The sequence below is a fragment of the Danio rerio genome, chromosome 17 (genome assembly GCF_049306965.1).
Source record: "Danio rerio strain Tuebingen ecotype United States chromosome 17, GRCz12tu, whole genome shotgun sequence".
NCBI classification, from domain to species: domain Eukaryota; kingdom Metazoa; phylum Chordata; class Actinopteri; order Cypriniformes; family Danionidae; genus Danio; species Danio rerio.
Window position 1 is genome coordinate 36,725,001 of NC_133192.1, and position 14,478 is coordinate 36,739,478.

At 33.4% G+C, this 14,478-nt stretch overlaps 1 protein-coding gene across 3 annotated transcripts in view; it reads right to left on the minus strand.

The window, feature by feature from the left end:
• Window positions 1–14,478, minus strand: part of mboat2a (membrane bound O-acyltransferase domain containing 2a) — a 111,660-nt gene that overhangs the window by 32,144 nt on the left and 65,038 nt on the right. For all 3 annotated transcript variants that reach the window (XM_694203.8, XM_073927793.1, XM_073927792.1), the window contains exons 4-5: window positions 6,293–6,388; window positions 2,040–2,095 (exon numbers count right to left, since the gene is read on the minus strand). In XM_694203.8, the coding sequence (XP_699295.3) occupies window positions 2,040–2,095; window positions 6,293–6,388 (152 nt within the window). The remainder of the gene's footprint in view (window positions 1–2,039; window positions 2,096–6,292; window positions 6,389–14,478) is intronic.

The following is a 14,478-nucleotide window of genomic DNA, read 5'->3' on the forward strand; positions in this document are numbered from 1 at the left end:
TAGTTTTAGTTTAGTTTTTTATTCGCCCACAAGATAGTGGCCTTAAGTAAAATATGTGTGCAAGGCTAGTTCTGATGTTAGATACACAGTAGTGATGGGAAGTTCAGGACTTTAACGCGAACCAGATCTTTAGTGACAATCCTCCCATGTTAGGACTCAACATACCAATAGCGATCATTCAGTCAGTTAAAACATCACCATGATCTGAAAAAAATTCTTACAGTTTAGTTTAACCCAACTGAAGAATGATTTACTTAATTAAATTCCATTACAACTTTCTGTTGTGAAATTAACTTTCATTAGTTTACCAGACCCTCTTATTTAAGCCATCGGTTTACCCACACTGCTGTTGTACAAGTTTAATTCAGTCACAGCTGGCCGTCATGTACTGTTTTGTGTCCGGTTTACTGAATCATGCATGCGCATTGTTAACGGTTCATCGCTTTTGATTTCAGTGTACCGTTCTAATAACTGAATAACAGTATATATTGGTTTATTTCGAGTCAGAGGGGGGTATTAGGCACATTAAAAAGTAAGTAATTTGTGAATAAAAGTGTTTACTGGAGATACATTCAAATGATTCTGTTCGATTTGGTGAACTAGTTCAACCGGTTCACTTAGAAGTTCCGGTTAAAAAGATTTGTTCGCAATCGATACTACAGAAATAAAACCCACTATTGGGCACAAATGTGTTAAAGTAATACTTTTAAATCTGTATTTAATGCTGCCACTGTGCTGCTGTCATGTCCACTTGTTGTTTTTGCCGTAGGAGCAACAGCGAGGATGACTGGAGGAGAACCATCTCAATCTGGCCAATGGCAACAGGATTACAGACTCTGAGGTGCCGTACGGTTCATTGTATTACACCTGGCAGCGCGAAGTAAATAGATTTACTTCTAAAAGGCTTGCAGTAAAATTATGCATTAAATACATTTACAAAGATGAAAACGAAAGACATTTTTGCTATAATTTTAGTTATTTTCAGTTTTTTTATGTACACAATACAGTTTTAGTTAGTTCTAGTTTTTTTAAATACTCTCGTTTTTATTTTTATTCAATTCAATTTAACTTAATTATAAAGCACATTAAAACAACACAGTTGACCAAAGTGCTGACAAAGAGTAAAACAAACTTTAAAAATACTAAAAAATAAACATAAAATTTCAACATCTCACGCTGTGCTTAAAGCCAAATTGAACAAGTGGGTTTTAAGAAGAGATTTAAAAACAGTAATGGAAGAGGCTTGTCTAATGTACAACGGCCCGATCCCCTCTGAGCTTTTGACTGGTCCTTTATTTCAGTTAATGAAAATGATTTTCACTTTTAGTTTTCGTTTTTTTTATTTGTTTTTGTTAACTATAATAACTTTGTTCTACAGGTGGTTTGTCAAGCCCACTCACCTGTGTGAGGCACACAGAATTGCATAATATTTTGAGGTCGTTATGTGATGTGGTGGGGGGAGAAAGAAGAGGGGTTCCTGATTTTGTTGACAAAGGTTCAGGTGAAGTTTTGCCACTCAAAATTGCATCCTTGCCGACTTAAAATTAAATTTGACTTTAAACATGACATTTTGGGTGAATTATCTCTTTAACACACATCCATTATTCCTAAAATCCCCTTCACCCTCCTTTATCAATGATCCGGACTATACAAAAATGATGCAGCACAAGCAGTATCTCATTAAAAGCAGTTTCACCGAGTTGCATAATAAGCGGTATAGTTTGTTGGATGAGGTAAGCGCGGTCTGTGAAGTGCAACATCCAGCTGGCAGCCCTAACTACTTTGGCCCACTCATTGGAGTTCGGCGCCAGCAGTGGTATAAATCAATGGCATACGAGGACGTGCTGTAGCAGCAGGGTTTAACAGCCCTTATGTAATTCCTAGAGCCTCTAACATGGGCACAGATAAAAACAATGGAGCTGCAGACACATTTCAGGTAGAAGCCAAGCCAGTTTTGTAATATCATTAACTATTTATCTGTGAAATGGAGATAGAGAGGACATGAGGATTGGATTAATACAACAGTTTACAGTACATACCATCATGAATCTCAAATGCCAAACTTGTGATCTTCTGTGTGATGACCATCATGGGCCTAAAAACATAGAAAAGGAAAATTGTAAGAGAACCTGATGTTGAGTAGAGATTTGCTAATGCAAATTAATGGTTAAAATGAAATGAAAAATAAATTATCATATCAAAATTTGAGGTCTAGAGGCTTCCTCAGTCCTCAGCATTGTACCAATTCTAGGAGTGTAGGGATGACTTCATTTTTACCATTTAAATTCAAGCCCACGTCTGATAATGAAACACCCTTTAAGAACTTGGGCACCATTTCTTGGTGGTACATTTACAGAATATTAAACTAAACATTGAGCTTATGACCAATAAATAGCTGATAAGAAGTGTTCAAATTGATTCAAATGTTGGCTGAAACGCCCCACACACTCTTAGTGACTGAATTCTGTGTGTTCAGGGAGTAAAACATTACAAAAAACGTGGGTTATGTAATATTATTACTTTTCTAAGTAACAAGTACAGTAACGCATTACTTTTAAATATTAAGTAATAATATCTGAGTTACTTAAAAAAAATGCAACACGAACATAACACATTACTTACCAATAAAATTATCTAAGTTACACAACTAGTTACTTTTTTTTTTTTTTTGGATTAACTCAATATTATAATGCATTACTTTCTAAAGTAACTTTCCCCAATACTGGTGTTAACAAATGATCTCATCTTAAATATTAAAGTGCAGAGTAGTGCTGTGGTAAATAATTTTGTCTTGCTTTTTTTTTAAACATGACATTGATAATACAGAAAGAAAATATTAATAATGCATTGAAGAACAGTCAAAGTAGACATTGTTCCGGGATAGTCAATGAAGACTAAAGGCTGGAATTAAGCTAATATGTTATTGAAGTAAAAGTTTATTTGCTAATGTTACAGAACCTGCAATAAAATAAAAATAAAAATAATAATAATAAATAAATAAATAAATAAAATAAAATAAAATAAAATAGGGGCGATGCAGTGGCGCAGTAGGTAGTGCTGTCGCCTCACAGCAAGAAGGTCACTGGTTCGAGCCTCGGCTGGGTCAGTTGGCGTTGCTGTGTGGAGTTTGCATGTACGGTGCAGGTGAATTGGGTAGGCTAAATTGTCCGTAATGTATGAGTGTAAATGAGGGTGTGTGGATGTTTCCCAGGGATGGGAATGCGACTGGAAGGGCATCCGCTGCGTAAAAACGTGCTAGATAAGTTGGCGGTTCATTCCACTGTGGCGACCCCGGATTAATAAAGGGACTAAACAGAAAAGAAAGAAAATGAATACAAATAAAATAAAATAAAATAAAATAAAAAAATAATAAAAAAAATTAAAAAGTAAAAAGTAAAATATTAAATAAAAAAATTAAATAAAACTAAATAAAATGAAATAAAAAACCATAAAGGGACTAAGTCGAAAAGAAAATGAAAAGAAAAAAGAAAAGAAAAAAAGAAAAGAAAAAAGAAAAGAAAGAAAAGAAAAGAAAGAGAATGTAAAAGGGGCTAAGCCGAAAAATATAATAAAATAAAATATTTAATTAAAAAATAAAATAAAACAAAACAAAATTAAAAAAAAAAAAAAACAATAAAGGGACTTAGCCAAAAAATTAAAAATATTACATTAAAAAATAAGATAAAAAATATTAAAAAAACAAAACTAAATAAAACAAAAAATAAATAAATAAAGGGACTAAGTCGATAGAAAATGAAAATCAAAGAAAAAAAAGAAGAAAAAAAGAAAAGAAAATTAATAAAAGAAAATGTAATAAAGGGGCTAAGCTGAAAAATAAAATAAAATATTAAATAAAAAACTAAAAAGTAAAATGAATAAAATAAAAAATAAAAAATAAAGGTACTAACCCGAAAATAAAATAAAAAATAAAAATAAGTTAAAATAAAATGTTGTCAACAAGAATTAGGTTTTTACACAGTGATATCTGCATTGTTGTTTTTACAATTTACTTTCTGTGCCTGAATACTAATAGCAGAACAACCTGAAAAAAAGAGTTTCATTCATTTGTATCTTAGCTGTATTGCATTTTTATATTATTTATTTTTTATAATATATGAATTTTGTATTAGTCAGGCTATTTGAAAACTGCTGTTTAAAAACTGGTGCTAAAACATGTGAAATACTACATCTGCAAACATTTATGATTGTGTGTATAAATATTGAGTATAACACTATGTTTTATTTTACTCAGATATTTGAATGATTCACTGAATTTTTGGCATATTGCACAGCTCCACTACTGAGTCTGTTGGATCTTCATGTGCGTAAGAGCTTCCACTTCTATCTCTTCAGCATTTATTATTTATTCATCTGCACTGACCACATCTCCACACGACTTCCCAGGGGTGGATTTCACCTTAGCGTAGCTCTTATATCCATCATCAGGCCTGCTTCAGTGTGGAGCAACGATTCTGATCCGCTTTGATCCTGAGGTAAAACTAGCACTGATAAACCCGCTCTCAGCTGTAGGTAACATGCATTTTTCATTGGAGGAGTGCTGAAGTTTCAATATTTGTATTGGTCCTCCTAAATACTTTGACCGCACTTATGTTTAGTTTATAGGTGGTCAAGACATTTTGAGGTGCATGCATGATGACTTATGTGGTAACTTTTCACAACAGATGTACACAGACTTCCCTATAGTTAGAATTTTAGATTCATTCATTCATTCATTCATTCATTCATTCATTCATTCATTCATTCATTCAGTCAGTCAGTCAGTCAGTCAGTCAGTCAGTCAGTCATTCATTCATTCATTCATTCATTCATTCATTCATTCGTTCATTCATTCATTCATTCATTCATTTATTTATTTTTTTTTTTTTTTACCTAGACATTTGTTCATTTATATACTTATTCATTCATTCATTCATTTATTTATTTGATTATTTATTTGTTTGTTTATATATTTTATTTTATTTTATTTATTGTATGCGGTCATTTGATTTCAATATTGATTCTCAATTTGTATTCTTTCATCACAAATCAATTAATTTGTTGTCACAATATCACTTATGGCATAAAACAGACATTAAAAATTAAACTCTGACTTTCAGACCTTTCCAACAATGCGCCTTTCGTCAAGATTAAATATCGATTTGATAACAGAGTACATTTACTAATCGGAAAATAGCATATTCATTCATTCATTCATTTTCTTTTCGGCTTAGTCCCTTTATTAATCTGGGGTTGCCACAACAGAATGAACCGCCAACTTATTCAACATATGTTTTACACAGCTGATGCCCTACCAGCTGCAACCCATCACTGGGAAACACCTATACACACTCATTCACACACATACACTACGGCCAATTTTAGCTTACCCAATTCACCTGTACCACATGTCTTAGAACTTGTGGTGAAAACCGGAGATTTCCGCGAACCCACGCGATCACAGGGAGAACATGCAAACTCCACACAGAAATGCCAACTGGCTCAGCCGAGGCTCAACCCAGTAACCTTCTTGCTGTGAGACGATAATGCTACCCACTGCACCACTGTGATGCCCTAAACATCATATTCATTGTTGTAAATGGAAAAAAATGTAGACTCTCTTTCTGAGGTAGGGAAAGTGGCTCAATGCTTCAAATGCTTCAGAAAACAAAATAAAATAAAATAACTGAAGCTCTCTGTACTTCATTTTCAGAATATTTTTTATTATAATATTTTTTTTCTTTGATGTAGGTCTTTTGTACTGCTCCTTGTTGCAGATGTCACAATTTTGACTTATTTGATTTATTTTATTGGTCAACATCCCTTGCAATGTTGATTGTTCCCTGTTTTGTGGTGTTAAATTGTTGCAACAATTAAAAAAAAAGAAAGAAAGAAAGAAAGAAAGAAATTAAAAAAATGTAAAAACTTAAAATAAAGAGTACATTTAGTCAAATAAAAATCGACACTGTCCACTAGGGGGAGCTAAAAAGGTTTAATGCACATTTTCCATAACAAAAAAAAGTCAAATTTCAAAAGGATTTATATACAGAACAAATAATGATTTATACAGAATAATAGGTTATTGATCTAATATGGTCATATTACTATAATGTGTGCGAGAGAAAAAGGTAAAGAATGAAAGTACAACTTTTCAAAGAAGTGTAAACCAAGCATGATTAAACATTTCTCAGAGTAGGTTAGTAAAATTCTTACAATATACTGACCCTAACATATGTAATGTAAAGCAAGTGAGTGATTAATGTTTAATGACTGATTATAGTGCAAAACAACTTACCCTGTGAAGTCTGCTGAATACATGCCGTAGTCAAACACATAGACTCTGGTGACATGACAGAAACTGAGATATCCCATCGTAACCACAAAGCAGTATCTGTGGAGAAAAAGGCAAAAGAGGGGAAATTTGAGCTGTGTTTTTATTGTGAGCCCTATGCAAATGTTTGCTTGCAAAAAATACAGTATACACAACAAATATTGTATGCCAGAATGCAATGCATTGAACGTGTCCTTCCATATCCAGCATGAAAGAGAAACAAGTCATTCAAACATCTCTTTACTCTTAAAAAAAAATGGTTCAAGAACAGCAAAATAAATGTTAAATGAATATTTCCCACTACTTTAAACCCTTTTGTTATGTTTCAACAATACTGTTGTTTCAAATGTTTATATTTTTTAAATATTTTTAAATAATATATTTTTTATTAATCATAACCAGCATGCAATCAATTTTGTGCTGTATCTAGTTTACAGTAAACACGCTGCATCATCAAAATATTTTTTTTTGCATAATTGTCTAACTTCAAAGTCTTGTGATGTTTAATTATTTCCTTTATTTTTTTGTTTTACATAACGTAATACACTTGAAGAGACAGTTTACCCAAAATATGAAAATTCTCTCATCGTTTACTCAGAATACTCACGATTCACTTTTTTAAAACTTAACCTAAGACAAAAGAAGATATTTTGAAAAAGGCATGGCCCCCCATTGATTTCCATAGTGTGTGTGTGTGTGTGTGTGTGTGTGTGTGTGTGTGTGTGTGTGTGTGTGTGTGTGTGTATGTATATATATATATATATATATATATATATATATATATATATATATATATATATTAAGGCTGTCACGATCTTCCAAATCCTTGATTCGATTACATTTTCGATTCTAAAGGCACGATTCAATTTTCGATTATGAATAATTAATTAATTAATGACCAATTAATTATTTGTAGCCTACCGTTTAAACTACCTGACCTCACTACCTTTGTTTTACCCATAAACAAATCATACAGTAAATGAATAAAGGCAAGATACACACATAATTACCACCTGTCAATCACTTTTTTCTGCGAGACTCGTAAGAGCAGAGCTTGCAAAACTGTGTGTTTTTTTTGTCGACAACACGAACGTTGTCAACATAACTCACTGGAAATCCAAAATGCTTACACACCGGCGACTTCATTGAAAGAGGAAAGGGTTTAAGTTCTGTCGACGGGTCTCCTGCTTCTGCAGTTTAACCAGCACTTCAACAACCCTGTTTTTTTTCCCGCTTGGCAAGCCAAGCTGACGTGACATGGGGGCGTGGCAGCATCGACGATTTTATTTTTTGATTCGATAATCGAAATTGAGCATAAATTTCGATAAATTTCGATTAAAAATCGAAATCGTGACACCCCTAATATATATATATATATATATATATATATATATATATATATATATATATATATATATTCATTCATTCATTCATTTTCCTTTGGCTTAGTCCCTTATTTATCAGGGGTCGCTACAGTAGAATAAACCGCCAACTATTCCAACACATTTTTTATGCAGCTGATGCCCTTCCAGCCACACACACACTTATACACAAAAATATCTAGTAAAATATTATTTACAGTCATCATGGTAAAGATAAAATAAATCAGTTATTAGAAATTAGGTATTAAAATTATTATGTTTAGAAATGTGTTGAAAAAATCTTCTCTCCGTTAAACAGAAATTGGAGAAAAAATAAACAAGCATTCTAATAATTTAGTAGGGCTGATAATTCTGACTTCAACTGTATGGAAACTGGGGGGTTGAAGAGTGGATCTTGTTTTGTTTATTGAAATACAAAATTGTAAAGATGCTGTGACCACTTGCATGTAAAATCAATGAAAATTTTGTCACAAAAAAAAAATTGTTCAACACAAGATAGAAACTCAGAAAACAGAACAGAAACAGAAACAATGAGGTCATATTCATTTTTGGGTGAACTATCCCTTTAAAACGAGGATCAGAAAAAAATTAAAAATGACAAATATTAAAGACTGCAAGAACCAGAAGTTGCTGCATACTTTTGTTTTGGTATGCTCACATATTTGAAACTAAAGCAGAATAACGTGTAGGGACAGGTTTTTTTATTTTTGTGCTCCTCCTTTCATCTTTCACTTGCAGCAAACTAAAGGTTGGAAGGGTGAGTCAAATCAAATGATCAGATTTTGATTAAAGATTACCAAAAAAGTTGTTTTGTTTTTTCTCAGTGGAGTCACTTGCATAGATTGTTTACCTTAATACTAACCTAAATAAACATTGCACGGTTTGATTTCATCCAGCCTTTAAAATATTTCATCGATGTTTCTCTCTTTTTTCAAGTTAATTAAAATGCAATTCTCCTAAACATGTCAACTATCTTAAAATAGCCCAAGCTCCCACTTCACAGGAAATAACTCGCATGTGATATCTGGAATTATGCATGATAATTCATGCAAGCCATTTGCATACTACAAGAAATTTGTGAGTAGAGAGAGAGAGAGAGAGAGTGATCAAGGCTGCTGTGTGATATCACTGCCTGAAGCGGCATGTTAGAACAACACTATCAGACTTGTGCAATAAAATAAAATCTGCCGATTAACTTCCTACCACAATCTGTTAAGCATCGGTACTTTAACCATCAAAAAGGAAGGCCTACTGAAATTAATCAATAGATCAAACTTTTACTGATCTCAGTTTGAGGCAAAAATGTTTGAATTCGTTGCCACTATCAGACTCACACAGCTGCAGAATGTCTGGTATGTTACATTTCTGGTTTCTGACTCAAATAACTAAGTCCCCCAATTCATCACTAGGAGACAATTGGCAAATTCTTAGCATTTTACTGCCTGTCTTTGCTTCTTACAAAGCTGGTTTAGCATGTCTACAGTCCCACTTGTAGTATTGAGAGGCGGTGCCGGCTCCGTGTAAACACTAAGCCCTTCATCAGAGCTCTAAAAAGCGCTGTGTGTGCTATCAAAACCTTCTTCTGTTCATGAGTTCTGTAGGAGGATTGTGGGTACAGTTAGGAGATGGACTGTGGTTTCCATTGTAGAATGGTCGTGGGTCAGTAGGTTCACTTGACGGGGTCATACGCATCCCAAATCCAAAGCATACTAAACATAACATCCAAAATGTGCCAATATTACAATGATATCTAATATTAAGACACCATTTTATGATGTGTTTTAGGATTAGTGAAGTTGTACTATTTAAAAAAGTGAGTGGCAACAAAACTGACATGTTTTAAGAGGATACATTTCTATAAAAAGGTTCTCGGTTCTCGCAGTGATTTGCGGTTTTATTAATATGTGTTATTAATATTGGATTGTTAATAAAAACATGACTTTCTGAAAAAAAAATTCTGGAAAAAATACATTGTACTGGATGTTAACAGTCGAAAAGTGTCATGTAACAAAACACATCTTAATCACGTCTCAATTTAGTTGCATTGTAAGCTATGCCAAAAATAATCATGAAGAGAGCAGCAATCCAGAAACAAAAAACATACATAGTCTACATTCCAGTTATTATATTAAGAGCCTAAGTTAATTTCCCTAAAACTAAATTAAAGCCAAAAAATTTCCAGTCACGTACAGTAGCAGGATATTTTCATAGGGTTAAGAAAGGCAGCGCCCAGAAACCAGAGTGGGTAGCACATAAGACCACATGTTTTGCTTGTCTAGAAAATTCATGTTTAAAAAAAAAAAGAAAAAAAAAAACGTTTTGCAGTCTACTGGACTGATTAAGAGTCCTGTAGCCCCTGGCCACACATTAGCATTCACAGAAAAAAACAATAGAAGAAATAAACCAAGAATAACAATAGATTAAAAGCCAAAATAAGACATCAAACCCAAACTAACTAAACTAAAACTAATTATCCAAACTAAACAAACTCAACAGCCAAAGCCAAAACAAAACCCAATAAAACACTAAACCAAATAACGCAAACCTCAAAAACTAAACAAAAGCAGGCTAAGCAAAACAAAATACAAAATTAAACAAAATACCAAAAACAAATCAAACCAAAAAAAGCACATGAATTAATCTTAAACAAAACTTCAAAGCCAAAATAAGAGCAAACAACCCAACCCGGAAAAAAACAAACCAGACAAAAACAAAACGCCAAAACCAAACAAAATCTGAACATCAAACAAGCAACAAAAAAAGCCCAAAACTTAACACAAGTTGAAACTAAACAAAATAAAATTTTACAGCCCAAACATAACTAAACACCCAAATCAAACAAAATAATAAAATCAAACCAAAAGGCGAAATAAAATAAAGCCAAGCAGTAATCATAATATCAAAACCAAACAAATCCACAACAACACCACCAAAACCATAAAAACCAAGCCAAAAAAACATCAAAACCAAACAGACCAACTCAAAATAAAGAAAAACACCAAATAAGTTCAATCTAAACCAAACACAAGACCCAATGCAAACCACAAAAGCCAAACAAAACTGAAGCTAAAGCCAAAACCAAACCAAAGTAACCAAACCAAACCCAACAGCCATCCATCTCTATTAAAAACAAGTGGGATTTGCTCTTTAAACTATAAAAAACAGTCTGGCCAGCATCATTCTATGCACTATAGTTATCTTTGTTCAATTTATTCTACAAGAAATCAGTCTCTTTCCTTTTATACTTTCTCTGCTGAAGACCATGAACTGATATTGAGCCTTTCAAGGACTCACATCCTACAGTAGCCCTTCTATAAATACACACATTTACACTATTCATCTCTTAACAAGAGAGACATGAACTCCAATGACCCTTGATGAGGCCAGCTCTGTCTCTCTTTCTGGCACACACACACACACACACACACACACACACACACACACACACTCCTAGTTCTGCTTCATTTGGTATCAACCACTGCACAAATTCTCAAGATGATCATTTATAAAGGTGAGAGACAGAGGTGAGGTGTTATCAGCAGCTGTTAGATGAGGGTCTCGTCTACGCTATAAAACCTTTCTCTCACAAGCCTGAGTGGAAGCATATTAAAGCGATAAATCAAGTCATAAAAGTGTCATTTTTAATGAAACGGGGGACAATCACGACACTGTGCAGTAGAACAAGACCTGAAAGGCCCAGAACTCTTTAACTGTCAGAGCTGAAGTTAATAGCACAGTTTTATGCGGTAGGTTGTGAATTCTATTCCTCTACTGAACACAAAACAAGGCACAGTTAAATAAATTTGATCAATCTGGGAGATAAATCTAGAAAGAGGAAGTTTTTGAAAATGCGTCATTGTCATTTCCATGTAAACACACCGAAATAAGTCTTTGAAAACAATATCAGGCGTGTGCTTGGTCATGTTTAGGGGAATGTAGATATAATGTCTGTGTAGTGCTATAAAACGTGCATTTCTATTCAATGTTTGGCACAACCTCAATGAAAATACGAAGAGTGGAACATAGTGTAGCTCCTCATCTTTTTATAAAACAGCCATTAAACAGCATCAAATAAGAAGTGTCTTGAAAGGGACGGGCATGTAAGATACTGAGAGCATTTGATTGGTTATGAAGTGATGAGAAACTGTATACAGTAGAAACTGAAATGACAAATTACAAGCCTTACATGTTTATGTCAATTTATATCTTCTGAATCCAAATTTTGTCACTGTTTTTTGGGGCACTCTATCTTATAGACTATGGAAGGTAAATCCTGCCAATTTTAAATAAATCAAAAAAACATTGAAAATGAAAATGAAAATCAGATTAACAATTTCATTTTAAAACACTGTTCGCAAAATATGTGCCAAAATTGAAAACGGAATGAAATTATTTCATTTTAATTTTCACTTTCACTTTGACAACACATCGTCCCTGTCAAATTGATATTTAAAATGAAGTTGCCAATTTAACATTTCATTTTCACTGCATTTCCACGTCAAGACTGCCAATAATAAAATAAAAAGCCAAACTGAAAAATAATATGCAAACACAATTTTTACAAAGCGTGTTATTAATGTTAACACTATAATAGTGACACAATTCAAATGAAAATGTAAATTTAAGCTTTCCTTTTATTGACACTTTTTCATTTCAGTTTTCACTTTCGATTTCATTTTCAACTTAAAGCTGTATGCAAAGCCTATGCTAATCAGTGGGAGGGGCGTATTCAAGTGACGTCGAGTGCTTTCACACACAGAGCCCGAGGGCAGAAGCACGGTTTTAATGGATGGGACAGCGTGAGTTACTAGTGTAAATACATTATAACAGAGGTAAAATGGCAAAAACTATTAGTCAGCTTTTACGTGAAGCAGCTGCTGCATTGGTACAGCAAGAGGAACACGGGACACAGTTATCTTAGTCGATTCATTCCGCTGTGGCCACCTCTGAAAAGCCGAAGGAAAATGAATGAATGACAAATGGTCATAGGTAAACGCTACCAAGTTACTCCAGCCTACTTCATATGTACACTTTGCACCATCAATCAGTCTTTCCTAAAATTAGCTTAAAAGCACATCACAATATCTGCCTGCTCAAATATCTATCCCAAAAGTACTTCAATTTCGGTTCATGAACAAAATAATAAATGTATTCACAGGATTTATCTAACCCCAGTTCGCCTCTATGGAATATTTCACAATTGTTTCCAGCTATGTTTCAAATGTAAGTTAGACATTGGCACAGTGATGGATGGATTTTGGGATTGTGACAAAATACAAAATAATTAAAATAAAAAAATTGCTTTGTCCCCAAAGGTATACCTTCCGAATTGTACATTGGAACTGTGTCTTGATCATGATAGAGAATGTGTACTGAATTTTTTTGTACTTGGCCAAAAAATGTATATTATTATTATGGTCAACTGCTCAGATAACTTTAGTCAATACAGTATGTGGCTGAGTCAGGCAACATGACTTCTACCGTTGGAAAAATAAACCTATGATTTACATTAAAGATCTGAGGTGTTCTGGCGCATTTGGTCCTCCTTTTGGATTTTTCTTGAGGGTACAATGTCTTTCTAAATTTTATAAAATTATAAAACAAGTTTTATAATCTCCTTTTATTTTTGTCTTTGCTTTAAAGGATTTGTATGCATTTGTTAGAACATCTAACAAAAACTGCTGTACATGTTGTTACAAGATATCAGTACCACTGCTGTTCTGTTGAAAAAAAAAAAAAAACACTACAATAAAAAAAAAATTTCATTGATTATGCCATGTCATTTTGGTGTGACCAAAGAAAAAATAGAGTATAAAGTATTCATTGTTTTGTTGTAAAATGAAGTGTTGGCATCATTACTTTAGCTGCTAATATATGCTGGTTTTATAGGCAGCCAGACTTAATGACTCCAGGTAATAAACCAGTTAAGTAATGTGAGCCTCTCGAAAGAGATACTTACGCCGATCCCACAAACACACAGAGAGATACACACACACCTTCCATTCTTTATCTGTTTTCCTTCCCTGTTTTTCAATTCCCTTCATCCTTTTCTTGGCCCTCTCATCTCTGCTGAGCAGTGGAGCATGGCATCACTCTATTACCCACTGATCGGCTCCCGGGGCTTCAAAAACACTGCATTGTAGCTCTGCATCCCTAATGTGCTCAATGCATCATCCCTACACAAGTTCATCTGATCAGTCTTCAACAGTTTTCTTCTGACACAAACAACAAACAACCAACAGAAGGAAAAAGGGACTTGTTTTATAATCAGATGACATTGACCCGCCACTTTATCTCAGTGTCTGCAATGCTCACAGTTCAAAATGCCTCAATCCAAGGTCTAGTTTGTCTAGTTTGATAATCAGAAGTCCAGTAGGTTAAAGGAAGGTACAGCAGATTATAAAAAAACGTCTGATTTCTTTTACATTTAGAATGAAAGTCTATGGGCCGGACTATTTTTTGAATTTCTGCACTAGGATTACTGTTCTAGGAGGAAAAGTTAATGTATTATTGACGTAATAACTATTAAGTATCTTATAAAATAGCAGCTGCCAGAAATGAGCTATACACAGTGGTAATGTTACATGATGATATAATTATGGTTATATATTTAGAAACGTATGGATTTCATTTAAATAGTTAATTAAGTGAATATGAATAAATTAGTTAAGTAAATTAATTTAATCATATATTATCAGTAAATACATACACACAGGTAACTGCATTTATATGAATTTGGCAGAGACATTTTAATTTATATAATATATA